Source organism: Ascaphus truei, unplaced genomic scaffold (genome assembly GCF_040206685.1).
Source record: "Ascaphus truei isolate aAscTru1 unplaced genomic scaffold, aAscTru1.hap1 HAP1_SCAFFOLD_331, whole genome shotgun sequence".
Lineage (NCBI taxonomy): Eukaryota > Metazoa > Chordata > Amphibia > Anura > Ascaphidae > Ascaphus > Ascaphus truei.
The window spans coordinates 208,895-236,204 of NW_027456301.1; the positions used below are offsets into that span (position 1 = coordinate 208,895).

General features: G+C 50.9%; 1 protein-coding gene across 1 annotated transcript in view; it reads right to left on the minus strand.

The window, feature by feature from the left end:
• SAMD11 (sterile alpha motif domain containing 11) overlaps positions 1 to 27,310 on the minus strand; it is a 168,802-nt gene that overhangs the window by 21,960 nt on the left and 119,532 nt on the right. Inside the window, exons 6-8 of the mRNA XM_075583516.1 lie at positions 22,644 to 22,736; positions 15,987 to 16,148; positions 5,429 to 5,579 (exon numbers count right to left, since the gene is read on the minus strand). Coding sequence (XP_075439631.1) covers positions 5,429 to 5,579; positions 15,987 to 16,148; positions 22,644 to 22,736 — 406 coding nt within the window. The remainder of the gene's footprint in view (positions 1 to 5,428; positions 5,580 to 15,986; positions 16,149 to 22,643; positions 22,737 to 27,310) is intronic.

Below are 27,310 nucleotides of genomic sequence, written 5' to 3' on the forward strand. Positions count from 1 at the left end.
ATTTGAAGAAATGATTTTCTTTGCACTTGGTTTAATATTATTTGGGGGGAGAGGGTCTCACTTTTTGCCTTCCAAGTTGAATGCCTGGCTTTAATGCTAATGCTGTTGTGTAGCAGCTCTGCTTATTTTTGTACTGTTTAATATATTAGGGTTTGGATTCTGGCACTGAACAGGTTGCAGCACTCGCTCCCCTTGCAGCCTCTCAGCCCCTGGATCCTGTGCCTGCTCCCCCGCTCCTCACGGCTGCTCCAGGCATGCGGGGCATTAAGGGATTTGCGCTGCATGCTGCTAAATTTGATATGTCCTTTAACAGGAGACAAATGGTTCACGAGGCTTTAAAAGTATTGACTTTTTTTTAACAATGAGCGCTAATGGCCTTCATATAATCAATAGTTAAAGTCATTACAGGGTTACACATTATACGGTTAAACCAGGCTGTTACCCACTTAACCCTGTCCTGTCTGCAAGCTGCAGCTGGCTACAGGGATGCCAGCTACACAACCCTACAGAAACAAAAACACAATACACACACATACACACCTTGGATCAAAGAAGAGGAACTGTGAATGAACGGCAGTGCAGCAAATAGGCCATGGGTGGGAAACTCCAGTCCTCAAGGGCCAGCAACAGGTCAGGTTTTCAGTATGTCCCTGCCTCAGCACAGGTGGTGCAGTCTTCAATTGATCCACCTGCGCTGAAGCAGGGATATCCCGAATCCTGACCTGTTGGTGGCCCTTGAGGACTGGGGTTGGCCCACCCCTGGAATAGGCTTCCCTTCATAAGCTTAACCTCTTCAATGCCAGAGCAAACCCTTCATAAGCTTAACCTCTTCAATGCCAGAGCAGTCATTTGCAGTGAACCCGTTAAATGTGCAAATCAAACCACATATGCTTAGCAAGCAAACATAGACAATTAAAGCTCATTTAAAGAGAACACATTTTCTTCACAATTCTTATAGGAAATCAAATGTTTCATTCCAAATGTGACAGTGGTGGAACAGGCGAGGAAGGGGTTGCAAATGGGGGGCGACAATGGCTCTGCTGCGGATCTGTCAACTGCCCCTCCATTTATCATGGCAACAACCTCCTGTTCCTGGTGCGTGCCGCCACTGCCGGGATGGAAGGCGCGGGGCCAGGTGATAACAGATTCCCAGCAGAGAGCTGTACATAATTTGATTTTCTTTTTTGGAAGGATTTTCGGAGTTGACGCTGGGTAATTTCTCCCTCCCCTGGAGCTCCCCCACAGGAAGACAAGTTGGAATCTTAACCTCTCGCCAAGCCTCGCCTCGCCCCTCTCTCTGCGCTCCCCTAGTGGCTGCCTCTCTCCGGTTGCCATAAATCTACCTCCCGCTCACGCTCCCAGCCTGAGGGAGGTAATCGGGAATGGAGGAAAGGGGGGGGCAGGCTTCATCAACTCCAGTAATGTGCCCCAGGCCTGCCAATTTCATCATGTACTGTTAACCCCAACTGAGCCGGCAAACACCAGAGACAAACACAAGGGTGTGAAAGGTGTCTTAAGCAGGAAAGAGGGTACAGGGTGCGATGCTCTGCTGATCGAGGACCAGGGCGGCCCATGAAGTCTGTCCCTCTCGCCAGAGATTGATCAAGAAATACCCAGACAGAAAGGTTTTTTGAACCTGTACTTCTTCTAGAGCAGGGATGGCCAACTCCAGTCCTCAAGGGCTACCAGCAGGTCTGGTTTTCAGGATATCCCTGCTTCAGCACAAGTGGCTCAGTCAAAGACTGAAAACCTGACCTGTTGGTAGCCTTTGAGGACTGGAGTTGGCCACCCCTGGTCTAGATCATCAAGAGGTACAGAGACAGAATAGATCTAGGGGATTCTGTCCGGACGGCGTCTTATGGTGAAAGACCACTTACTAAATATCGCCATCTGGCTCTCCCATCATAAGGACACCGACAAAGTAGGAATCTTAGGTTCATAACATTGCGTTATAAGGAACTTATGGCCCATCCAGACTGTCCGTCCTGTAGTGACCGGGCACAAAGTAGGGCATGATCCATTCCAACGTGACACAGTAGAACAGGCATTGGAGGAATACATTCACCTGCGCAATTCTTGCCTTCCATTCACATAGTGCAAGGGGCGGAGAGGATGTCTGGCCTGTTGTGTCTTTCGCTACAAACACACATTGGTATAGTAACACAATGGAAAAAAGGAACATACGTTTGTTTCTTCCTGTGCATAATGATGTAGTAAAAAAAAAAGAAATAAGCTGCAGTGTCACTTTATATGGTGGGGAAAAAGACTCAATATGCCAAGGATTTCTGTCACCTTACATTGTAACAGAAGGAACTTGAGATTGGCAAACTCTATCTCCCTGTCTGCAGGACGGCAAAGTCAAAAGATTCATGCTCGTCTCACTCGTCAGTGAAAAATATGTCTGGCAATAGGCCCCTCCGGGAGCCAGATAATCCCACCCCGTCAAGTCTACACCAGACTGAAGAAAAACAACTGCCCTTTTTGTTTGCCAAATACTGATTCTATAGAAAGCCGCAGGTCTCTCCCGCCCCCTAACTGGAAACAACCGTTATTTACCATTCTTCTGCCAGAATCAACGGCAGGAGATCCGGCCCTGCCCAGACAAAAGAGCTTTTATCTGGTGATAAACCCTCGGCCACAGTACCCCTCTTCCCTCCTGAAACCTGGCGGAGACCAGCTCCCTTCAAGATGGAAACCTGAAATCCACAGCCAGACTTTCCTCCTCTAACACACTTGCTCCCTCTTCCTCCCCCCTACCCAAGCATGCTTTCTTCATCTAGCTCTCCGACTTCTCTGGAAGACATCCAGGCCACACAGAGGCTGGGAGGTTTTCCTGGAGATATGCTGGACAGGAACCATGCAGTCCCCACAACCCTGGCATGTCTGTGTCTGCAGCTTTCCCCATGATGGGAAGGGTTAGCCAAAGTGCAAGCCCCTTCACTCCCGTTCCCACAACACTGTGTCATGCTTATGTGCTCCTACTGCACATACTGATCCCAAACATCCTTCCAAAAGCTATATGCTGGTCCATCATTCCACGGTCTTGGGATCTGAAGTCAGCTTCACTCTTCCCTTGAGGCCCAGCAGTTGCACAGTCACGGGAGAACGTGGGGGGGGGGGGGGGGGGGCGAAAAGGAAGGAGAGGGCGGCAAACAAAGATAGAGGCAAAGAGATGGGAGACATCAAAAATACTTGAAGCGAATAACCAAAATGTGTCTCCCACAGAAGGGAAGCAGAGGAGACAACAAAAGGCCCCTCTCACACTGCGAAACTCCCAGCACACAGAGGGTTTCATTACTGGGTGCTGGCTTCCTGTGTATACATGCTTTGTAACGCTGTACCGGGGGGGAGCCCTGCGGGAAGGGCAGCTGAACCACATTTCCTCCTGAACATCTATACCACCAGAAAGCCTCATACATTTTCTTCCGATACGGTGAGATAGGCACGTGCCAAACACCTCCCTCCCCGGTCTCGTTATACATTTGCACACTTATCCCGTTTGCTGATGGACGGGCCTGTTACACGTTGGGGCTTAAAAGCAACTGCAGAGCTTAGCCAGGGCAAACGCTGTTAAACCTCCTTTCTTTGTTCGTCTTCGCCCCCGAGCCCTCACACAATGCTTTATTTGTCAAGTCCCGTGCAAAGCCGTGAACACTGTGAAGTTAGGTGCTTGGGGGAGCGTAGAGGTCACACGTGCGAGTGTGTCACTGCACGCGCGGATTGCTGCGCGCCTGCTCCTAGGCTTCCTATACACCAGGAGCGGGCAACTCCAGTCCTCATGGGTCCACCAACGTGTCAGGTTTTAAGGATATCCCTGATTCAGCACAGGTGGTGCAGTCAAAGACCTGTGCTGAAGCAGGGATATCCTAAAAACGTGACCTGTGGGTGGCCCGTGAGGACTGGAGCTGCCCACCCCTGCTATCTACTGTGTGTTTATTTAAACGTGTCCTCACCTTCCTCGGAGAGGGGGACCATCACAAAACACATGGGGGGGGGGGGAGGAGGAGACATGGGGTGGGTGAGACATGGGGGGGTGGGTGAGACATGGGGGGGTGGGTGAGACATGGGGGGGAGGGAAGACTTGTTCTCTTACCTTTCCAACCTTGGCATGAAATAGGGTCTCGCCGAAGACAAATGTGTATTTTAATCTTTATCTACAACATTCGTACGTTTCCAGAAGACATGACCTAAATACCCCGCTCTGCAAGTGTGTGTATGTTACAGTGCTGTGTATAAGAGCAGTAGTTGAGTGAAGGGATTTCCCAGCCTGTCAGACTCACAGCACTGTATGTTTGTGTATGTAAGTCAGGGTTCTCACATTTCCCACACACACACACACACACATTTCTAATGCCCTCTGTGTGCTTTTTTGGGCCGGGGTTGTCACACATAAATAACCCCTCACTCGGCTACATGGGAACAAAAACATGCAGGGGACAAGCTATTGCAGACTCCCACAACACACACGTTATTGCGTTCCCTGTGTGTATGTCTGCGCTGTCACAGGTCTCCTTCCCCTTCACCAATTCCCACTCTTCCATATAAACTGCAATTATTTAAGCCCTGAGTGAGATGTCATATACTTACATCCCTTTATATACATACATATGTGTGTGTGTGTTATATATATATATATATATATATATATATATATATATATATATATATATATATATACAAATATAGCTGTATGCTCATCTGCATGTCTTAGGCAGGTCTGCAACCCCGCCTTTCCCCATTATCACCCAGCATACAGCACTTCCACTGCAGCAAGGGATATATATATATATATATATATATATATATATATATATATATATAAAATGAATAGACGATACCGTTCTGTGGCTAACGAAATGCTTTTATTTGTGCGAGCTTTCGAGATACACTGATCTCTTCTTCCGGCGATGTTACAATGAATAAAGCAAGCAAAGGGTATACTTAAATACAGTGTCTCTTGGAATGTTATCTGTGCTTGTCCTTCCCCCGGTGTGGATGCAATATATGGAACGGTATCGTCTATTCATTATTGATTATTGAAGCTCGGCTAACACGGTACTGATACCTCTACATATACATATATATATATATACATATATACATACATTTATATACATACATACACACCTATACTGAACCTAACAACAGATCCAAAATAACCCCTTCCCTTATGTTGTAATCATATAAAATATACTACATACTTTGTGACATTGGAGAGGTCACATTAATGACACCGCAGCCTGTGACACTTTATTTGTTTGGCTGTAGTTTGTGAAACTGGATTGCAAGCTCTTTGTGCCAGGGCCACTGATTGCAGCTCAGCTCTATGCATACAGTGCCGGGGTATACACCCCCCCCCCCCCCCCGGATGCAATATTATGATGGGCGCACATACTCCCGCCCTCCCGGACTGCCCGCGTGCGTTTACCTCTCTGTGAAGTGGGAGGTGTCGCGATGCTGCGGCAGGCCCTGCTTCCGCCGCTGGCTGGAGGAGTTGCTGGACGAGGGGATATGAGCTTCCATAGCCCCTGGATTCCGCACCACGGCAGCTGCCACTTCTTGCCGAGCACGGAGCAGATCTGCAGGGAGAGGGGGGAAGGAGGAGAGGCTGTCAGAGAGGAGACGGGCAGCCAACATAACCAAACGCAGTCCCCTAGGCTTCCCTTGCAGAGAGAAATCCTTTATTCACCCCCCTATACCTGATTCGTGTTTACCTGGCTGCTCACTCTGTTCATCTCGCTCTCTCTCACTCCCTCGCTCCATCTCTTGCCCTCTTTTGTTCCGTTTCGGCTCACTCTTTTTAGCGCTCTCATCCCACCCACACCCCCCTCTTCTCCCTTTCTCTCGCTCTCTGTTCTGCTCAATCAAAACCACATGTTCTGCTGCGTTGGACGCTATGTCTTTCAAGTCAATGTGAGCAACATATTGAGTCACCCCTGGGTGAGGGGGTGGGAGGACGGTGTAGGGGGTGTCTGTTTCATTCCCCCAAAAGAAACAGAGGTGGAGAGTGAAAGGGAAGGGAGAGATAGATGAGCATTGCTGAAGGAGGTGAGAGGAACTACTTCATTCTCGCAGAATAAACCGGATCAGGGTGTCGCCTTCACTGCCAGAGAAAGTAGCAACTTCCCAGGCTTGGTAGGATGTGGGGAGCATACAGTAGCTACTTGGACATTCCTCTACAAAGCAAGATTGTGGGTCCAATCTCCAGCTTGGGCCTGATGTTCTCTGTGATATCGGACTGATCATGTCATCTCCTTTAAGTGTCTCACTACCAATTATCGGATATGAATCGGTTTCAATTTGCCCCGCGCCCCACATTGCTCGCGTTACATCCCAGTGATAGTACTGGTAAGAGTGGCGCGCTCTGTACAGTGGCAAGGCGGCCCTCTTGGGCCCTGCGCCTTTGGGGGCCCCGCGCTCTTTCCGTGCCGGGATCCACCTTCCGACTGGAAGAGGGGGAGCTACAGGTGGGAGGGCGGAGCCTCCCCTACTCAAACTCCCCCCTCCAATTGGAAGTTGGATCTCAGCGCCAACAGAAGGAGGGAGAGGTGGGAGCGCGGGGTCCCCGGACCAACAGAGAGAGGAAGGTTGGGGGGAGTGTGTTCTCTCCTCTTGCTTCTTCTGGAGCTGGCCGTCTCCGGTAGAGTCGCGTTGCCATGGTGTCCAACGTCATCATATGATGACGTCACAACCCTGTGTTGCCATGGCAGCGTAACATCACACGATGCCATGACGTAATGACACCGCGATGCGGGAGGAGGGCTGCTCGTAAAATTAAGTCCCCTTCATTTTTACAGAAGGGGGGTGGAGCGCTGCCAGGGTGTCGTCCTGAAAACCCCAAGGCCGGCCCTGCGGTCAGTACGCCAAACCGTTGTACGTAGGCCTTCATTTATATAGCGCCAAAAGTGTACCCCGAGTTTTCCAAATGTACAATACAGGAGAAATACAGTACAATCAGCGGGGGAAGGAGCAACAGCTCAAGACAGCGTCAAAGTAAAAGAAAGCCCTGAACCCCAAGAGCTTACAATCTAAGTGCTGTGCAAGTTGTCCAAAAAGGACAGGATAGATGAGACGAATATTAAAGTTCAAAAAGCTTGATCAACATTAAAAAAAGCCTCCTGATCACGTACAGAACAATTTTAATAAACAAATTAATTAAAACAAAAAAAAAAACACCTTTTACTGCGTTTATTGCTCAAGTCTGCCATTCCTCCTATTGACTCTCAGAGTCGCTGCTGCAGGAACGCCTCGCAGGTAACAGAGAACAGAAGTATGAATCACTAGTTTAAATGGCTAGCCGTCAGGGACATTTATAAAGCCCTGCATACATTGCACTACATCAGGGACATTTATAAAGCCCTGCATACATTGCACTACATCAGGGACATTTATAAAGCCCTGCATACATTGCACTATACCAGGGACATTTATAAAGCCCTGCATACATTGCACTATACCAGGGACATTTATAAAGCCCTGCATACATTGCACTATACCAGGGACATTTATAAAGCCCTGCATACATTGCACTATACCAGGGACATTTATAAAGCCCTGCATACATTGCACTATACCAGGGACATTTATAAAGCCCTGCATACATTGCACTATACCAGGGACATTTATAAAGCCCTGCATACATTGCACTATATCAGGGATCTTCCACTGGTTCTCCGAAGGGACCAGATCAGACACGTGGGAGCAGAAAGGGCGCGAGCTGATTGCGATGTACATTTGCATGCATTAAAAAAATAAATAAATTACTATTTCAACATTTTGCCAGCATTTATAACATCTGTCCCATATATATTTACATTACCTTAATGAACACGTGAGTTGCAGTTTTTTTCACACTGCATTTAGGGCTGAAGGCTCAGTGACTAAAAGACACGGACTCAGATAACAATTATAAAGAGAGTTTGCAGCAGGGGACCCTGGTTCAATTCCCGGTGTCGGCTCCTTGTGACCTGGGGCGAGTCGCTTTACCTCCCTGTGCCTCAGGCACCAAAATCATAGAGTGCAAGTTCATCTGGGCAGGGACCTGTGTGTAACATTCCTACGTGCTGCGTACCCCGCGCTCTATACTGTCAGTGTGACGTGCTGAGTCCCATTGGGAAAATGAAATAAATTAAATTATTATTAATTATTATTTTTAAGCAACTAGTATGAAATTAGGAGCAGAGAGTCCACAGGCCACATCAAGGGCCACGTAGTACACGGACCGCTAGTTGAAGAGCCCTACAAAATTAACCAATATACTTTAGGATTTAAAAACGTGCTGTTATTACAACCGATCATTATTACAGCTGTACAACAGCCCCGAGACCCATCCCATGTCGCCCAGTGGGGTAAGTGCCTCCCTGTGTTACTGTTCATGTTTCCTGGAGGAACGGGGGCTTTGAGTTGGATTGGCTCTGACTGCCCCTCTCGCTGGCTGCCACAGATCCAGGCTTCTCCAGCTCGCGGTTGCAGACTCATCTCTCCTGGATCTCCAGCACAATCTGTGAGATGCGCAGGGTAGATAATATATGGCAGCTCAGCCCGGGGGTCTGCCCGGCTGCTGTGTTCGGCAGAGTCACGGGGGTGTTATACTTTGTCAGCGCTGGCGGCTGCTAGAACACAAGCCGGCGAGATGGGAGGGGGAGAGGGGGCCGTGATAGGGAAGCCAGAAAATTCAGAAAACTACCATGGTCTGAACACCCAGGGATAGGAATCAGATCTATATTTGCCTTGCATAACTTCTTCCTTTGCCGGTTTGGCAGCCGAGAGGCTGTGCTAAATAACCCCTCAATAATCAAATGCTGGGGTTCTCAACTGTAGTCCTCATGACCCCCCCCCCCCCAACACGTTTCAGGTTTTAAAGATATCCCTGCTTCAGCAAAGGTGGCTCAGTCCCTGAGAAGATGGGGTTGAGGGGGTAAGGAGGTGTTCCTTCTCAGAGGAGAGGGGGAGAGGGGAGGATAAGCTGTGCCTAAAAATAGTGGTGATAACAGGTGTGCTGATCGGAAGGGGAGAAACAAGGGTGCTGTGGCTGAGAGAAGGTGTTATAGGAGGGGGACGAAGCATTGGAAGAGAGGCTGGGGACATAATATGGGAGGGGGCAGTGTTTCAGGGACAAGGTGATAAATGGGGCCTGTACCTCAATCAAGATCTGGTAGGTCAGAGGTTCTCAACTGCTATCCTCAAGATCGCCCAACAGGTCAGGTGTTAAGGATATCCCTGCTTCAGCACAGGTGGACTGAGCCTTTGATTGAGCCAGCTGTGTTGAAGCTGGGACTAATTGAGCCACCTGTGCTGAAGTAGAGATACCCTAAAAACCTGACCTGTTGGGGTGGGGAGGTCTAGAGGACTCGAGTTGACAACCCCATGTGTAATGAACCCCGCACCTCTCCGGTGCTGGAGGCCTGCGTATGTATAGATCTCATTGTAGGTTCCCCCCGCACTGAAGGATGTGGCGGTTTCACTAGCAAAGTTAGAAATGCCACACCCAGGGGCACACAGAAACCTCCGCCTCGTACACAGTTATTGTGAGTAAAGTTAACGCCAAGATTTGGATTAAACAATGACCTCCAAACATAGCTCATAAGGGCCGGCTCTCAGAGGCACTGCCCACCTCCAGCTTCCCTCCTTAAATACGTCTCTCAGTCTCTCACCATTCTCTCGGCTGTGGCTAGAGGCAAAGCAACCCCCACTGCTTCCACCGTGTGCCCAGAGGGGAAGGGGGCTCTGCCCACTACAAACAAATGCTGGGCAGAAGCAGGGCACAGAAGAGGGGAGAAGGGGAGAGGTGCAGGGGGGATGATTTGCCCCAGCATGTGAGAGAGACAAATATACAGAGAGAGAGCGACAGAAATACAGAGAGAGCGACAAACAGACAGAGACAGTAAGATCGAGAGACAGAGAGAATGAGAGAGAGAGAGAAAGAGAGACAGAAAGACGAAGAGAGAAAGAGAGAGACAGAAAGACGAAGAGAGAAAGAGAGAGACAGAAAGACGAAGAGAGAAAGAGAGAGACAGAAAGACGAAGAGAGAGAGAGAGACAGAGAATGAGACACAATAAGACGAAGACAGAGAGAGACAGACAGAGACAGACAGAGACAGATGGGGGGGAGGGGGGAATATGGGAGGATCCAGATAAAGAAATAGAGAGCTAAAAACACAGAAACATAAAGAGATAGATGGAACGAGAGACACAAAGAATCAGGGAGAACGAGGTCCCTGTCTTGCACTAGTGATGGGAGGACGAGGTCCCTGTCTTGCACTAGTGATGGGAGGACGAGGTCCCTGTCTTGCACTAGTGATGGGAGGACGAGGTCCCTGTCTTGCACTAGTGATGGGAGGACGAGGTCCCTGTCTTGCACTAGTGATGGGAGGACGAGGTCCCTGTCTTGCACTAGTGATGGGAGGACGAGGTCCCTGTCTTGCACTAGTGATGGGAGGACGAGGTCCCTCTCTTGCACTAGTGATGGGAGGACGAGGTCCCTCTCTTGCACTAGTGATGGGAGGACGAGGTCCCTCTCTTGCACTAGTGATGGGAGGACGAGGTCCCTGTCTTGCACTAGTGATGGGAGGACGAGGTCCCTGTCTTGCACTAGTGATGGGAGGACGAGGTCCCTGTCTTGCACTAGTGATGGGAGGACGAGGTCCCTGTCTTGCACTAGTGATGGGAGGACGAGGTCCCTGTCTTGCACTAGTGATGGGAGGACGAGGTCCCTGTCTTGCACTAGTGATGGGAGGACGAGGTCCCTGTCTTGCACTAGTGATGGGAGGACGAGGTCCCTGTCTTGCACTAGTGATGGGAGGACGAGGTCCCTGTCTTGCACTAGTGATGGGAGGACGAGGTCCCTGTCTTGCACTAGTGATGGGAGGACGAGGTCCCTGTCTTGCACTAGTGATGGGAGGACGAGGTCCCTCTCTTGCACTAGTGATGGGAGGACGAGGTCCCTCTCTTGCACTAGTGATGGGAGGACGAGGTCCCTCTCTTGCACTAGTGATGGGAGGACGAGGTCCCTGTCTTGCACTAGTGATGGGAGGACGAGGTCCCTGTCTTGCACTAGTGATGGGAGGACGAGGTCCCTGTCTTGCACTAGTGATGGGAGGACGAGGTCCCTGTCTTGCACTAGTGATGGGAGGACGAGGTCCCTGTCTTGCACTAGTGATGGGAGGACGAGGTCCCTGTCTTGCACTAGTGATGGGAGGACGAGGTCCCTGTCTTGCACTAGTGATGGGAGGACGAGGTCCCTGTCTTGCACTAGTGATGGGAGGACGAGGTCCCTGTCTTGCACTAGTGATGGGAGGACGAGGTCCCTGTCTTGCACTAGTGATGGGAGGACGAGGTCCCTGTCTTGCACTAGTGATGGGAGGACGAGGTCCCTGTCTTGCACTAGTGATGGGAGGACGAGGTCCCTGTCTTGCACTAGTGATGGGAGGAGAGCATCGCAGTGAAATCATTCATATTTTCACCCACGTACAAGGTTTATTAATCAAGAAACTGGAAGAAGAAAAAATAAAGTGACACATTGTGGAGCTGTTGGTGTGCGGCTGCAAAGTAACACGGGTAACTCATCCATTGTGCCGGAGAAGCCCGAAGGCCGAGCAAAGAACCGGAGACTGCATGGAAACCGCCAAGGAAGCCGCTGCAAGTTTCCGTGCTGCAGGGCACTGCCCAATCAGCAGGGCCACACTTTGTTTTACTGAAGCATGCAGGGCTGCTGGCAACCTTTCCGGGGCTCAGGACTAGAGTTTCCTCCAAACCCCCCGCGGCCCCTCCCCCCTCCCTCTCTCACCTCCTCGCTCTCCCCTACTCTCCCCGTCTTACACTCTTCCTGTCTCACTTACTCCCCCCTTCCAACACTCACACACACTCTTCCCCCTTTATCACTCAAACTCTTCCCCCTTTATCACTCAATGCCCTCCCTCCTCTCACTCAATCCTCCACCGGGCGCACACACGCGCGCACCTCCCCACAGACACTCCTCCCCCACCCCACACATCCCCCCCCCCCCTACACCGCTGTCCCCAGTACACCCCTCCCTCACCCCACTGTGTAATGTACGAAACTTGAAAACCCATTAGTTACCACTGATGCGGGCAAAATAGGAGGGAATATTAAATGACATTAGGCGCATGAAATTAGAGCAGCCGGCTTTAAATATAGCAACAGTCATCTCGCACGGGGTATGTCTTGTGTGAGAGAGGGTGGGGGGGTGGGGGGGGTGCGTGTCTTTCTAAAGAAGAGAAAGGGACATGCTCACCCTTAATTAAAAAACAAAAACAGCAGAGAAAAAATATAATTTACTGACTATTTATGTTGGAGGAGGGGGGAGGGGATAAAAGAAAATGTCCAACAATTTAACAGGCCCAAGAACAGAGAGTGAGAATGTAATATCCAGTCCTATAAACCCATTAATCAATTTACAAGCCAATTAAAAATTGCCACTCTTCTAGGAAAATAACAAATAAAGAATCAGAAACTAACTGTAATAAGTCGCTAATTGACAGGGGGAAAAAAAACACGTCATTTCAAATCCCATTAACCCCAGTGCGGCTCTGCATGGACAATCATTGCGCCTGCACAGGGGTTCAACGAGCCCTCTCCTTTCCCCCCTCTTTTGCGGATTGATGAGAAGACGAGCCAACCACCCATACCCCAACACTCCTGCAAACGCGCACCCACAGACTGAGGTTGCTGCTGACATCTCATGTAAAAGCAGCAAAACATGTGACATCTTATATGTGTTTTTTTTTTTTTATATATGTCCAGAGGATCCTTTGGTTTCTATAGCAGGTTTTAGCCCCAGCAGTGCAAGATCTTTGCAACACTTTCCTGTTTGTGATAACTTGTTGCCAATGTTCCCAGCCATTTGAGTGGCAAACTGTAATAATAGATAACCTTAGTAATATAAGGATACATTGTACAGTAGCTGCTGAGTTACACTGACTGAGGCGGCCATTATGTTGGGCCCAGTCAGGATTTTGACACATTTATAACAGGAGCAGCAGATGATGGCCAGCTTAGGTAAGTATGTAGAATGATACATTGTCACACGCTTTACATACACACACAAGAAAAGGGGGGGTGTAGTCATGCTGCTTTAACCCCTTCTCTGCCAGCGGTGCCGCAACCAGAGTGACAGCCCCAGGAACTGCACCCTGATCCCCGCTCCCTCGAGCCTCCGAATCTGCCGTGCACGGCGGCCGCTCTGACAGCTGGGAAATCATATGGAGTGACACGCTAAGCCCAGGAGGCTGCGGGTAAAGCTAGGATCAGGAGGCAGGATTAATATCAGGCAGGAGAAAGCGGAGAGAGGAAAGGGCTCACGGATCTGCATTTCTATCACGGCGCAGGGAGAGAGAACAGAGGTAACACCAGGGCGGCGAGCCCTCCCTGCCAGAGACGCCTGCACAGGGGACAGCATCAGAAGTTGCTGGTGTGAGCCATCGGGCTCAGGGCAATCACAAGGGCCCTCCATTCATAGGGACTGTCAGCCATTGCGCTTATTTATTTGCATTTTATTCCTTTATATGGTGAATTTTTTTGCGGTTTCATTCCAATTTACATAAGGATTCTAGTTACAAATATAACTTCTTCAGTAGCGTTGAGGGAGGGGGGGTCATTTAATGCTTTAAAGAGCAACGTGTTGGCAGCAATCCGGCCATCTTGACCTGTTTTGTCTGTTATCTGGGGGTGAGAGGTTGCAGTGGGGAAACAGGGGTACCTCGGAGCTGAATCACGTTATTTTCAGCTCCAGAGACACCCCCAAACCCACCCCCCACCCCCCACCATCTTGAATTCCCCAATGGTGATGTCACCGCCATTTACTTCCTAAATGGCCTGTCCGGCCGGAACGGGTGACACCGAGGCTTCCTATTGGCTCACAGGACCTGGGACATTTGATTGGCCGTCTTGTTTACCGGGGAGGGCCGGGGAGACCAGGAACTTCACTGGAAAGTACCCGGGAAACCGCTGGGTACCGGACGCTGGTAATGCCGTGGTTCAGCGCCAGCACCCCATCCTGTAAGTAAAATACAAGTGGGGGTTCAGGTTGGCTGCTTAAAGCAGGTGAGCACTGTGCAGCCGTGATGTTAATTAGCAGCCAGTGGATTCTGACAACGCAGGGTTAAATAGTCATTAGGGACATTTAACTGGTCAGTCGCTTGAGTTTTCCATTCTTCGCGCGTCACTAATTATGTTGCACAAAGCGGATATCAGAGAATCTGTTACTTCGTGGTTGGAGAAATATCTTCCCCTCCCCCCCCCCCTCCCCGGCTGCTACGTTTTAATAAATCAAGGCCGCCCCTTGACTCTTCGTCACGATTGAGAGTAATGATTTTAATAAATCAAAGCCCTAACGGGTTAGTCGAGCGGTGGCCTTGATTTATTAAAATCTGTGCTCTGAATGGCGGAACTGTCCCTGTAACAACGGCTGCATTAAATGCAAGTGAGCGCGCCTTCGTGCGGGCTGCGGACCTGCGCGTCTGCGGACTAGAATGTGGATGCTCACGTCTGCTCATAATCACCGGCATCCAGACCAGGGGTAGCAAAATCCAGTCCTCAAGAGCTCTCATTGGGTCAGGTTTGCAGGATATCCCTGCTTCAGCACAGGTGGCTCAATCAGTGGCTCAGTCAAAGACTGACCTGACCTAGCTCTTGAGGACTGCAATTAGCTACCCCTGATCTCTACAGTGTGTTCGCACAAGCACCTTTGGGGTGAAAGTCTGATACAATGCTGCTCTGCGTAGCATTCTCCAAAGGGAAGAAAGGACATTGATATTAGTATTGTCACTTACAGGCAGGTAAACTGAGGCACAAATAAAGTAATCCGGCCATTACTCACTGCCAAAAGGAGGGCGTCCCAGGAGTTACAGAATCTCACCACAACATCCTCTGACCCCAGCTTACAGACGTATCAACTCTCACTGACTTTGCGTCCGTCTTACCGGTTTCAGCAGGAGCAGTTTCATGGAATCTCACTCATAACAATGTGACCCCCTGTGTTATGAGCTCTACGCCCTCACACTGCCCCCTGGCAGGTTCCTCTCCAGTGTGCTCTGGACATGTGACTGTGATGGACATGAGAGCAGCCAATGATAACGGCTGTGGAAGAGGAGGGACTAAGAGGGAGACGAGCCTTTAAAAAGGGGGGGCGTCCATGTTGAGTCAGATCTGCGCGGATCCGAGGGCTACCAGTTTCGGTCTAGGTCTGCTGAGAGTGCACGTCGCGGCAGGAGCAGAGTGCTACAGTCCCCGACGTGGACAAGAGATTAAGGGACCCTCAACGGCTGAGACACAGTGGTACCGAAGCACCCTTATCGAAGAACAGGCCTGCAACAGGTTCAGTACACAACGAGCTCCAGTGATGTGCTGGCACCATCACAAGCCAACATACCCAGGATTGGGTGGAGATGACACCACTGACACCGACTCATACCCGCGCAGCCTTATTGGGGATTGTAGAATAATCTGTATACTGTGTGTAGTCATCTGAGGATCACAAGGTACCAGCGTAAGTAAAGTATAAGTAAACTAGATGTATCACCCATACTGTGTTTGTATTCTTCCTGCCGTCTGACCGTAGGCCCAGTAATGAATCAACAGGGCCTCAGGCCCCCACCTCAACTGTAGTCATAAGCCTGAGAGCTAAAAGTAGAGGGGTTACAAAAACTAAAATGCCATGAATCGACCCATTATACGGCAGTTTGGACTCTTCTGGTGCATATAATTTGTAGAAATAATTGAATCCACCCAAAATCACAAAGTCCGTGGCTGAAACGGGAATCCTACCCACAGCTACGATGGGGCCTGTCTGTCATGGAAATAATGATGCCATTTGGGAGCAATAAAACGTCTCCACATATAGCAAGAGAAAACAAACATTTTTTGCTTTTAGTAGAATTTTTTTGTGGGATCATTTTGCATTTTTTTGCCCCGGAATTTCACCAAGCGTGACGCACCCTCCTGCCCCCAATGTCTCTGCTCGCTCTTACCGCTGTGCGTGGGCACTGCCATGGTGTTTGCCAGCTGGTAGAGGCGTTGCTGCTGCTCCTCAAAGCTCCCATGCTCACTGAGCGCTGACATCATGCGTCTGTAATGCTCCTCGGGGGTCATCTGAGCCAGCGGCTCCTCCAGCAGAGGAGTCTGGGAGTTTTCTGCAGGCCAACAGAGGAAATAAGAACCTGATTAACCAGATGTGCATATATACCCATGTAGCTCAGTGCGGAAACCCTGCCACTGGTGCAATAAGGCTAAATAATACCCTCTCAACTGCTTTTCTAAGCTAGGAGTATTGGCCTATACTTACCATGCTTACCACATTCGCACAGACGACATAGTATTGCCCATAATCCTGTTTTACTCAGGATTATTTCAGTCTTGCAGGAGGGTTGGTTGGTACTTTACAACATATTGGACTGCTGGGAGGGGAGGGTTTATAATTTACATTTCTTTTTAACCTCTAGCCACAATTAACACTTCACACACCCTGAAAGGGCCAGGGTTGGGATGAAAGCACCGGTACAAAGTTATAAGGGGTTACAAGGCTTTTAATGAGGGCTTCTCTCTTGGATACATCTGGTTCTGCTTTCTGCACAGGTTTCAGCCCCGGGGAGATGCTCATTCACAGCCCCCTTAGTGTTTTAAACCCAGGCACACCCAAACCTGAGATCATGTATTTTCTATGATCACACTTCGCCACTGCCTATGTAACCATGTCTCTCCTACGGCTGCGATTACAGCGCCAAACTGCAGGGCGCGCGCACCTGTGACAACACAATAGCGACATGTGCACAAGCACGGCGCGGCTGCAATCTGTTTTTGGATTGGACGGCCGCGTCACGTGACGCAGCAGGCGCAAACCCGAAAACAAATGTTGAAAACGCTCCAATTGCCTCCTGCTTTGCAGTAGCGAGCGCGGAGACAGTCGCATTTGGAACAGGCAGTTTTCACGTAGGTATCAAACTTGTTATTGCGCCGTGCGGTGTCGCTACGGGCGACACCACTGGCGTTTTTGTGTATAATCGTAGCCTACTTGTGGATAAAAGAACTCAGAAGTATACAATGGTATAACCAAGATCCCCATAAGCCACCTGCCCCCAGGAACTCATTCTCTATAGGACCAACAGCACCTGCACACAGCTGGGTACCAACACATCACACACAGCCGCCCCCACCCAGCTATTTATAGCATTTGGTCACAGAGGTACAGGCTGACCTATCTATAACAAAGCCACGGGCAGCCTTGGGAGCCACGCTAGGAAAATCCTCCGCTGAATAGGAAAAAGGGCGCCTAATGCTACAAAGCTGTTGGCTGGTTATTCACGTCCATAGCAGCGAGAGAGTTTATGATTTAATGTAGGGTTAGTTGTTTTTAAATGTAGGCCTAACCTGTACTATCACATACAGACTCCCACAAGCTCATAACGGACGGAGGGGGAAAAATGACATCGATTCTCGGATGGAAGGGAACAGAACTGACTCACAAAGGCGGCCATTTGAAGAGGCCTTTGAAAAACAGTTTGCCGTTATATTATGCCAAAACTGGATTTCACAATGCAATATTTTGTGTAGCGCTAGGTAGATTGTTGGTGCTATCTGAATACAAGTATTCATGCGTACCCACAGTGATACTACAGTAAAATGTCATTAGGATTAAGAATTTAAAATGATTTGATAGATAAAATGGCCCGGTTTAGAAAAACTGCAGGGACTTCAAATGCTTTTCTTTCTAATGAGCTTGCACTGGCAGTGTATGGGTTAAGTCAGAGGTTCTCAACTCCAGTCCTCAAGACCCCCAGCAGGTCAGGGTTCAGGATATCCCTGCTTCAGCACAGGTGGCTCAATCAAAGACAGAGCTACCTGTGCTGAAGCAGACTCTTTGATTGAGCCAATGATTAAGCCACCTGGAAACCTGACCTGTTGAGGGGGTCTTGTGGACTGGAGGGGTTGAGTGATTAATCCACTCATATTTCCACCACAGGAAGAGAGGAAAGAACAGGACAGGAGTCGTTAATTAGTTAGGAGCCCAGACAAGCCCGATCTGGAGCTTTGAGCGGACTCAGCCCTCGCTAATACCCGGCTCAATGCAGCTTTCCTGTGTCTGCTCTGGTCATTACCAGCTAATATGGGCACGGACTGGACATTGATCCGGCCAAATCTCCAGCAGGCACCAGAGAGGGGATGTTCAGACCAGACAGCAGCATCTGTCTGTCTGTCTGTCTGTCCTTCCCTCCGCCTCACAAGGAGAAGAGTTATCGGGTGACTGAGGCAGAAGTTACAGCTTTCATAACCAGCCAAGCCAATTAGTGGTTCCTGCACCGTCTTCCCGGCAGCTCGAAAGGTTGAGTGGGTCGCCGAGAGGATAGACAGCCGAGCTTTTCCTCTAGTAATGTGTTATTGGGTGCGGGAAACCGGAGCGCAATACGAAACCTCTCGCGGGGTTAATCCCTTTCAATGTCAGTGCCTCTCCGGCAGTGCAAGGGTTAAAAACTGGACTCTTTTTGGCGATGTCCAAGGAAACCGTACATTCTGCAGCAGGATTGGCCAGCTCCAGTCCTCAAGGGCCACCAACAGCTTTCAAGGATATCCCTGCTTCAGCACAAGTTGCTCAGTCAGTCTTCGACTGAGCCACCTGTGCTGAAGCAGGGATATCCTTAAAACCTGACCTGTTGGTGACCTTTGAGGACTGGAGTTGACCCATCCTGTTCTACAGGCTCAGCGAACCACTGCCCTGAAGAGCTTACAGTCTAATTCGAATGACCCAAAGCATTGTAGAGCGAGATGCTATGGCTTGTCTGTTCATCAGATGTGGCACTGGTGACCCAGCCCAAAAGCCAGTGCCTTAACCCGAGGATGCGTGTCTGCTTTGCGGTGCCGCTGTCTTTGCACGCTATTCCAGGTGGAGACGGTCTTTTACTCTAGCTTTGCAGCCAGGACACCCATAGATATCCTCCCTAAGTCTGTCAAACCTATTCAGTGGTTAAGGGGTTAAGCAACTTTAAATGGCAAATTGATGGCAATCTGTTAGAATACTTAAGCCATCTGCAAGGGGGCAACGTCCGTCAACAGCCCCCCAATACTCCCACGATCGCACCGGAGCGCAGGGAGGGGCGCGCGACGGAGAGCAGGGAGGGGCGTGCGACGGAGCGCAGGGAGGGGCGCGCGACGGAGCGCAGGGAGGGGCGCGCGACGGAGCGCAGGGAGGGACGCGCGAAGGAGCGCAGAGAGGGACGCGCGACGGAGCGCAGGGAGGGGCGCGCGACGGAGCGCAGGGAGGGACGCGCGAAGGAGCGCAGAGAGGGACGCGCGAAGGAGCGCAGGGAAGGACACGCGAAGGAGCGCAGGGAGGGACGCGCGAAGGAGCGCAGGGAGGGGCGCGCGATGGAGCGCAGGGAGGGACGCGCGAAGGAGCGCAGAGAGGGACGCGCGAAGGAGCGCAGGGAGGGACGCGCGAAGGAGCGCAGGGAGGGACGCGCGAAGGAGCGCAGGGAGGGGCGCGCGAAGGAGCGCAGGGAGGGACGCGCGAAGGAGCGCAGGGAGGGGCGCGCGATGGAGCGCAGGGAGGGGCGCGCGATGGAGCGCAGGGAGGGGCGCGCGACGGAGCGCAGGGAGGGGTGCGCGACGGAGCGCAGGGAGGGACGCGCGAAGGAGCGCAGGGAAGGACGCGCGAAGGAGCGCAGGGAAGGACGCGCGAAGGAGCGAAGGGAGGGACGCGCGAAGGAGCGCAGGGAGGGGCGCGCGATGGAGCGCAGGGAGGGGCGCGCGATGGAGCGCAGGGAGGGGCGCGCGACGGAGCGCAGGGAGGGACGCGCGACGGAGCGCAGAGAGGGACGCGCGACGGAGCGCAGAGAGGGACGCGCGAAGGAGCGCAGGGAAGGACGCGCGAAGGAGCGCAGGGAAGGACGCGCGAAGGAGCGCAGGGAAGGACGCGCGAAGGAGCGCAGGGAAGGACGCGCGAAGGAGCGCAGAGAGGGACGCGCGAAGGAGCGCAGGGAAGGACGCGCGAAGGAGCGCAGAGAGGGACGCGCGAAGGAGCGCAGGGAAGGACGCGCGAAGGAGCGCAGGGAGGGACGCGCGATGGAGCGCAGGGAGGGGCGCACGACAGAGCGCAGGGAGGGGCGCGCGACGGAGCGCAGGGAGGGACGCGCGACGGAGCGCAGAGAGGGACGCGCGAAGGAGCGCAGGGAAGGACGCGCGAAGGAGCGCAGGGAAGGACGCGCGAAGGAGCGCAGGGAGGGACGCGCGATGGAGCGCAGGGAGGGGCGCACGACAGAGCGCAGGGAGGGGATTGAGCCACCTGTGCTGAAGTAGGGATATCCTGAAAACCTGACCTGTTGTGTGGGGGGGGGGAGGGGTGTGGGGTTGAGGACTGGAGTTGTGCACCCCTGATCTAGATTATAAACTCATTAACGTTGATATCTGTTTGCGCTTGTCATATATATATGTCGGAATATGTTGGCACTTTACAAATAAACGATAATAATAACATCCTCGCCCTCAAGCCTTAGGCTGGGGCCCCAGTGTGTTCTGCAGCGCACGGCTCGGCGTGGGCTGTGCGTACAAGTACCGCCCCTCGATGGGGCAGCGCCCAGTACGCACCTTCGCGATCATTTGGCAGCCGCGCTGTACGACCATTTTTTAAAAAGACATGCAAATTGAGCTTACAACTTGCGACGGAGGCGTGGCCACGCCCCCGCCAGCGGTACAGCCAATGAGGGCGAACCAGCCACGTACGGTCATGGCCATGCCCCCGCCTCCCCCCCCCCCCCGCATTCTCTCCCTCTCTCCGCAGACCTCAGATCGCAGTGAAGCGCTGTGCACGCCCCGCCCCCCTCCCCCGCCTGGCGCGTGTGCTACAGTGCTGACTGGGTCCGCAACCTAAGTGGCGTCAGCTGTGCGGCGGGACCATACTCCAACCTGATGTATACTCCAACCCACAATGAGCAGCCACTTTCCCTTCTTGTATCAACTTTGTTCCTCTTTCCCTCTAGAGTGTGAGCTCTCCGGGGCAGAACCCTCATTCCCTTCCGTATCTGTTTGTATGTAACGGTTTGTGTCATTGTCAAATCTCTGTACCACCATTGTACCGCGCTGTGTCTGAGTGTGTGTGTGTGTGTGTGTGTGTGTGTGTGTGTGTGTGTGTGTGTGTGTGTGTGTGTGTGTGTGTGTGTGTGTGTGTGTGTGTGTGTGTGTGTGTGTGTGTGTGAGAGTGTGTCTGTGTGAGAGTGTGTCTGTGTGTGTCTGTGTGTGTGTGTGTAATAATATGTGTGTGTGTGTGTGTATAATAATATGTGTGTGTGTGTGTAATAAAATGTATATATGTGTATGTGTGTGTGTGTCTGTATAAACACACACACACGTAGCAGACTTCATGGCTTCCTTTGGAGGGATATGTTGTGACATTCTGCGCTGTCACTGCCATTGAATCCTATGGAAACGTTTGTGATGTTCTGCATAATAATGGGATAAATTGTATTGTCTGGGTAGAAAATGCCACTCGCTATATCTCTACATATACAAACGTGTGTGCGCGTGTCTGTGTGTGCGCGTGTCTGTGTGTGCGCGTGTCTGTGTGTGCGCGTGTCTGTGTGTGCGCGTGTCTGTGTGTGCGCGCGTCTGTGTGTGCGCGCGTCTGTGTGTGCGCGCGTCTGTGTGTGCGCGCGTCTGTGTATGCGCGCGTGTCTGTACGCGCGCGTGTGGGGTAGTAATATACTTCATTGCAGACTATGAGATGGTTAATGGGCAGCATCAGGAGGGGACTACCATTGTATATTCTAGCACGCATGCACCCTTTCCTGGCACTGCCCAATACATTCAATTAGTGCGGAAGTAACCGCCTTCGCTACCAGGGAAGGGGTTAAACCACCACTCTTGCATTGGGGGGGGGGGGGGGAATTTTAATTTAGTTCAAATAATGGAGGAAATAGTGGGCGAGATGTTGACTGGGTAGCAGGGGCCCCCTGCAATGTTCCTGCTCAGGCCCCCATAATAAAGCTAGGACTTGCACTGCATACACTTGTGTAGAACCATCGTTGGCAAGCGATCGCTCTAGTTTCCAAGCTACCTCCCTCCCTGCCTGGTCCCTTGCTGCTAGCTAGACCAGGGGGGCTCTACTCCAGTCCTCAAGCCCCCCCCCCCCCCTTCCAGCAGGTCAGGTTTTCAGGATATCCCTGCTTCAGCACAGTTGGCTCAATCAGTCCCTGTTTCAGCACAGGTGGCTCAATCAGTCTTTGACTGAGCCTCTGATTGAGCCACCTGTGCTGAAGCTGGGATATCCTGGATAACTGACAGGTTGGGGGGGGGGGAAAGGGGCTTGTGGATTGGAGTTGAGCCCCCCTGAGCTAGACGATGATTGGCTCTTGGCTTAATGTCTGGGCTGACATCATGTAAAGTTTTAGCCGCCTCATTAACACCCATCAGCACGGAGAGAGATTCATTAGGGCACGGAGGGGGGGTGGCCCTGGCAGCACGGAAGGGGTACACTCCACTAATGAGGCATTTTTATCCATTCAGTGCCCCGCTCCTCTCCCTGCCGCTACAATGTGACACTCCGCAAACACATCACCTTGACAACTCTCCCTCCCCTCCTTCCACGCCCTCGTGCCCCCTCCCCTCCCCCAACCAGCTTTAAGGAAGCGAGCGTCACTCACCCTTCGGAGACTCGCTTCTCGCTTTCTTGCTCTCCAAAGGGCACTCGCTGTTACTGTTGGGGGAGCATTCTCGCTTCTTGCCTAAAAAGTCATCTGGGAGAACGGAGATGGAGGGGAGAGGATAGAAGGGGGCGGGGAGAGGATAGAAGGGGGGGGGGGGAGAGGATAGAAGGGGGGAGAGGATAGAAGGGGGGGGGGAGGATAGAAGGCGGGGGGAGGGGAGAGGATATAAGGGGGGGGAGGGGAGAGGATAGAAGGGGGAGGGGAGAGGATAGAAGGAGGGGAGGATAGAAGGGGGGGAGAGGATGGAAGGGGGGGAGATAATGGAAAGGGGGGGAGATAATGGAAAGAGGGGAAATTATGGAAAGGGGGGGGGGGACGAATAGAAAGGAGGGGGAGAGAATGCAAAGGGGGGGGGAAGAATGGAAAGGAGAGGGGGGTGGAGAAAAAAAAAACAGAAAAGTGTCAGCCAAAATAAAAGAAATTAAATAAATTAACAACGATGTCTCAAACTTTCAAAAATTCGCCTCTAAAACAAAAATGTAGCTGTTTTAACCCTTTCCCTGCTGGTCGATGCTTTGTAGGCCCCTCAGACAGCAAAAGGGTTAAGGACAGAGAGAAAACGAAGAGGATGAACACAGGATAAAAATAAATAAATAAAACAATTGCCAAGCGGTCCCCTTTGCGCCCCGGCCCCTAACACCTTTGCGCTTCCCTCCCTCCCTGTGCGGCACATCGGGCCCCGCGCTCACGCAGAGGGAGGCTCAGGCTATCAAACGCATCGGATGCGGGTCCTTCCTTACTGAGATTCATCATTTGTCCCCCGTGTGTTTCCACGGCTCTCATACCCCGACGCCGCGCAGCCGGGAAGAAGCCGGAAATTCTGCTCAACCTCCTTTCACAATGCTTCTCTGACCCCCCCCCCCTCTCCCTCCTTATCCGCCTGCCTCTCCTATCTGTCTCCCCAGCTCTCTCCCCTCTTCTCTGCCCTTCTGCTTGCAGATGCCACGGGAGCGCCAGCCTCTGTTGCACGAGTGCAGCTCTGTGAGCCAACGCAAATATCTAATATACAATTACAACGTCCCGTCCACCCCCCCCCCCCTCCCCTCCTTGCCCAGATTTCCAATCAATATCCTCCTATTATGTGGCTGGGAGTCTGATACTGCAGCACACGCAGGAAGGAAGAGACTGGCTGTCACTGGCAGCTTCACATTCTCATCTATCAAGAGCTTGTTAAAGATGCAGCGTCTCCCAGGAACAACCCTCCTTCAGCAAAGTGCTCGGTCTTGGAGTGCATGGGTGACAGCTGGGTGCAGACACACAGACACACAGACACACAGACACACAGACACACAGACACACAGACACACAGACCATGAAACGGCCCTGTTTGAATTACAGCAAGGCTTCTCAACTCCAGTCCTCAAGACCCCCCCTGGGTCAGGTTTTCAGGATATCCCTGCTTCAGCACAGGCGGCTCAATCAGTGGCTCAGTCGAAAACATATATAATCTAAGACTCCTTCGAAGACTGAGACATTGATTGAGCTGTCTGTGCTGAAGCAGGGATATCCTGAAAACCTGAAATGTTGGGGGGGGGGGGGGGGGGGGGAGGGGGTCTTGAGGACTGGAGTGAGCCCCTGACCTGTAGGATGCACAGGGTTGTAACATTCCTTACAGTTAGAGATCTGGCATTTAAAGATCTTTGTGCATTTGCAGTGAATAACCGCTCTCTGCAAAACTCATTTGCAACCTAAATCCACTATGCGGTTACATTTCTGAAACAGCAAAAAAAAGTGTTTTGGGGACATTCCCGAATATTACTTTTTGGTTTGTTTTTTTGTGCGGACACCTGTAAGCAGGTACTGTATACACACGTGCTCCGAGTACACGCAGGTCACAACGTTTGCAGGTGTTCCTGCAGACAGACGCAGCACAGACATGCACGCACACGGGAAGTTTGTACAGTCACAGACGGTATGCTTGGTCACGAACACGGCACACACACGCACACACTGGCAGATATCCACGCAACCTTCACAAGACACTGCTGCCAAAAAACGTTACAAACTAGGCAGGGCAGGAGCCTTCAGGCATGTAAACTGGGCCAGAACCTACCCACACAGACAAGCTCACTCAATATACACAACAAACACACGCACGCACACACGCACGCACAATGACATGTTCACTTTCTCCACTGATACCAATAAACACACACGGAACACTCATGGGCATTGACACACACAAAAAATACACACTGTGTTTATCCACCTGACAAAACATACAAAAAACACAAGCAAAGACATTCTCACTCACTGCACATGAAGGCATAGACATTACCCCTCCGCTTCACAAACACAACACCAAATGCGCACGCACACGCACACACACACACACACACACCCCTGTATGTGTGAATCACTTGCATTTTACACACACACGTTATCCTACCAGCCTGTGTTTATTGGCATGCAGTGCAGCAGATAGGGGGCGGAGGGTAACTGGCACAGCTCTGTTGATTACAGGGGTAGTGGTTCCGGCTCCCTGGGGCGATGTCAGGGGCCCTTGTGCTGCTGCCATGTGAATGTATATCCTGGGGCCCGAGAGCACACAGCAGCACAATATCACGCACGCGCTCCCAGCATGAATAACTGGGCAGTGCATTGTGCAGGCCTCTCCGGCCGTCAGGAAGTCTAGCCGTGCGTCACACAAAAGAGCTGCTCACCGCTCTGCAGGGGACTGAAGACTTAGGCCGCGCTTATAGTCCCGGGGACAGCGCGTCAAAACAAAATGTACTGAATCTGTCGCCTGCGCCTATAATAGGAGCGACGGCTTGATCGCAATCGCTGGAAGTCAATGAAAATGGATTTTTTTCAGCGACCGCAGCGTGTCTTTAGCGGCCACGTGAGTGGTTCACCAATGAGGGCGAACCACTCACGGCCACGCCCCTGCGTTGCCCCCTGGTTGCGGTCTCTCTTCTCTAACAATATAAGCAAAAATTGCTGCTACAACGGTGACGGATGTTGTCACGCTGTCCCGTCGCCGTAGCAAGGACTTCTGTGTAAAGATGTTGATTATATTGACAAAAAAATAAATTATATATATATATATATATATATAAACCATACGCTACCGTTTGAAGCACGAGATCAGGAGACACTGTGGTAAGTTAGATCACAAGTATTTGTATTGAAAAAGACACACAAACCGACGTTTCGGTCCCCCAGTGGGACCTTTCTCAAGGTCGCACCACCTTGAGAAAGGTCCCACTGGGGGACCGAAACGTCGGTTTATGTGTCTCTTTCAATACAAAAACTTGTGATCTAACTTACCAGAGTGCTGTCTCCTGATCTCGTGCTTCAAACGGTAGCGTATGGTTTATTATTGCTTTATGGGACAAGCACCCAATTTTTCTACTTGCAAGTGGAGTGCCGGCTGCTTCTGTGGATTTTATATATATATATATATATATATATATATATATATATATATATATATATATATATATATAAAATCACAGAGCAGTATTTTCACCCGTCCCCACCAGCCCAGGAAAGCTGGAGATTTGGTGCTATACGCATATGAATAGTGCTCGGAATGTTGCAAGGCGCTGCTGCTGCTGCTGCTGCTGCTGCTGCTGCTGCTGCTGCTGCTGCTGTACAGAACTGCTCTGTGCTTGTTACTGTGTAAGCCTCATGGCTGCCTGAGAGATAAGCCAAAGGTTGGTGCACAGATTGTACAAATGGGAACGCATTCAATTAGGGATAAACCTCTCCAAGGGACGTGGCTGCTCCGGACGTGGGATTTAAAGGTGCAATCAGCGATACTAGACTTTTAAAAATGCTGCTGCCCTTTAACTCTGCTTTTTACGCTCTCTGTACTTTATTCCTCTCTCTTATGTATGGCAGAACTACAGAGAAATGCCGGGTCGGTGAGAGGGAGGGGGGCGGGGGGCAGTGTATAAGATGTCTGCCATTTTATCTCCCTATAATGGTTTTGCTGTCTCTTCAATAAATGTACAATTAATGATGGCTATTAACAATTTCAATATAGTAAATAAATATAACTGTAGAATATTTCTGAGAGTGCTTTGACATCTTTGTGGTTTTCTGACCTTTTTATTTTTTGGACATGGGCAATAAATACAGGGGTTGGGTGCCCATGGAATGTAGATGGGGCTGGTAATTCATGTACCAAAGGGGCATAATCAGTAAATATATATATATATAGCCTCAGGTCAAAGGAACAGATTGGGCTGTCCTGGTGCCAACAGGCTGAATTCTAGTGGACCAAAAGTTCTACAATAGACTAGTATAGGAGCTATAGAAAAAGAAAGTATCCGCTTCCCCTGAGCCTCTTATGCCGATCAACTGCACAGACTAATTTGCAATCTCTAATCCATTACATTAACACTAATGGCATAGAAATGAAGTAATGACATGTATTATAACAGTACATTAACATCATTACCAATAACACAAGGAAGTTGCTATATTACGAAGAGACAACCGTCAGCGCTGAAAGGGTCAACATGGTTGTGGCAATCAGCTCCGCGCTGCCAAATGAGGACCAAAAACAGTGCCTTTGAATACAGGTTGCACCACGTGCAAACACAACTGCCCCCTCTGAGCTCGTTCTGACCCTGCGTTGTGTTCGTCTCTCCTTT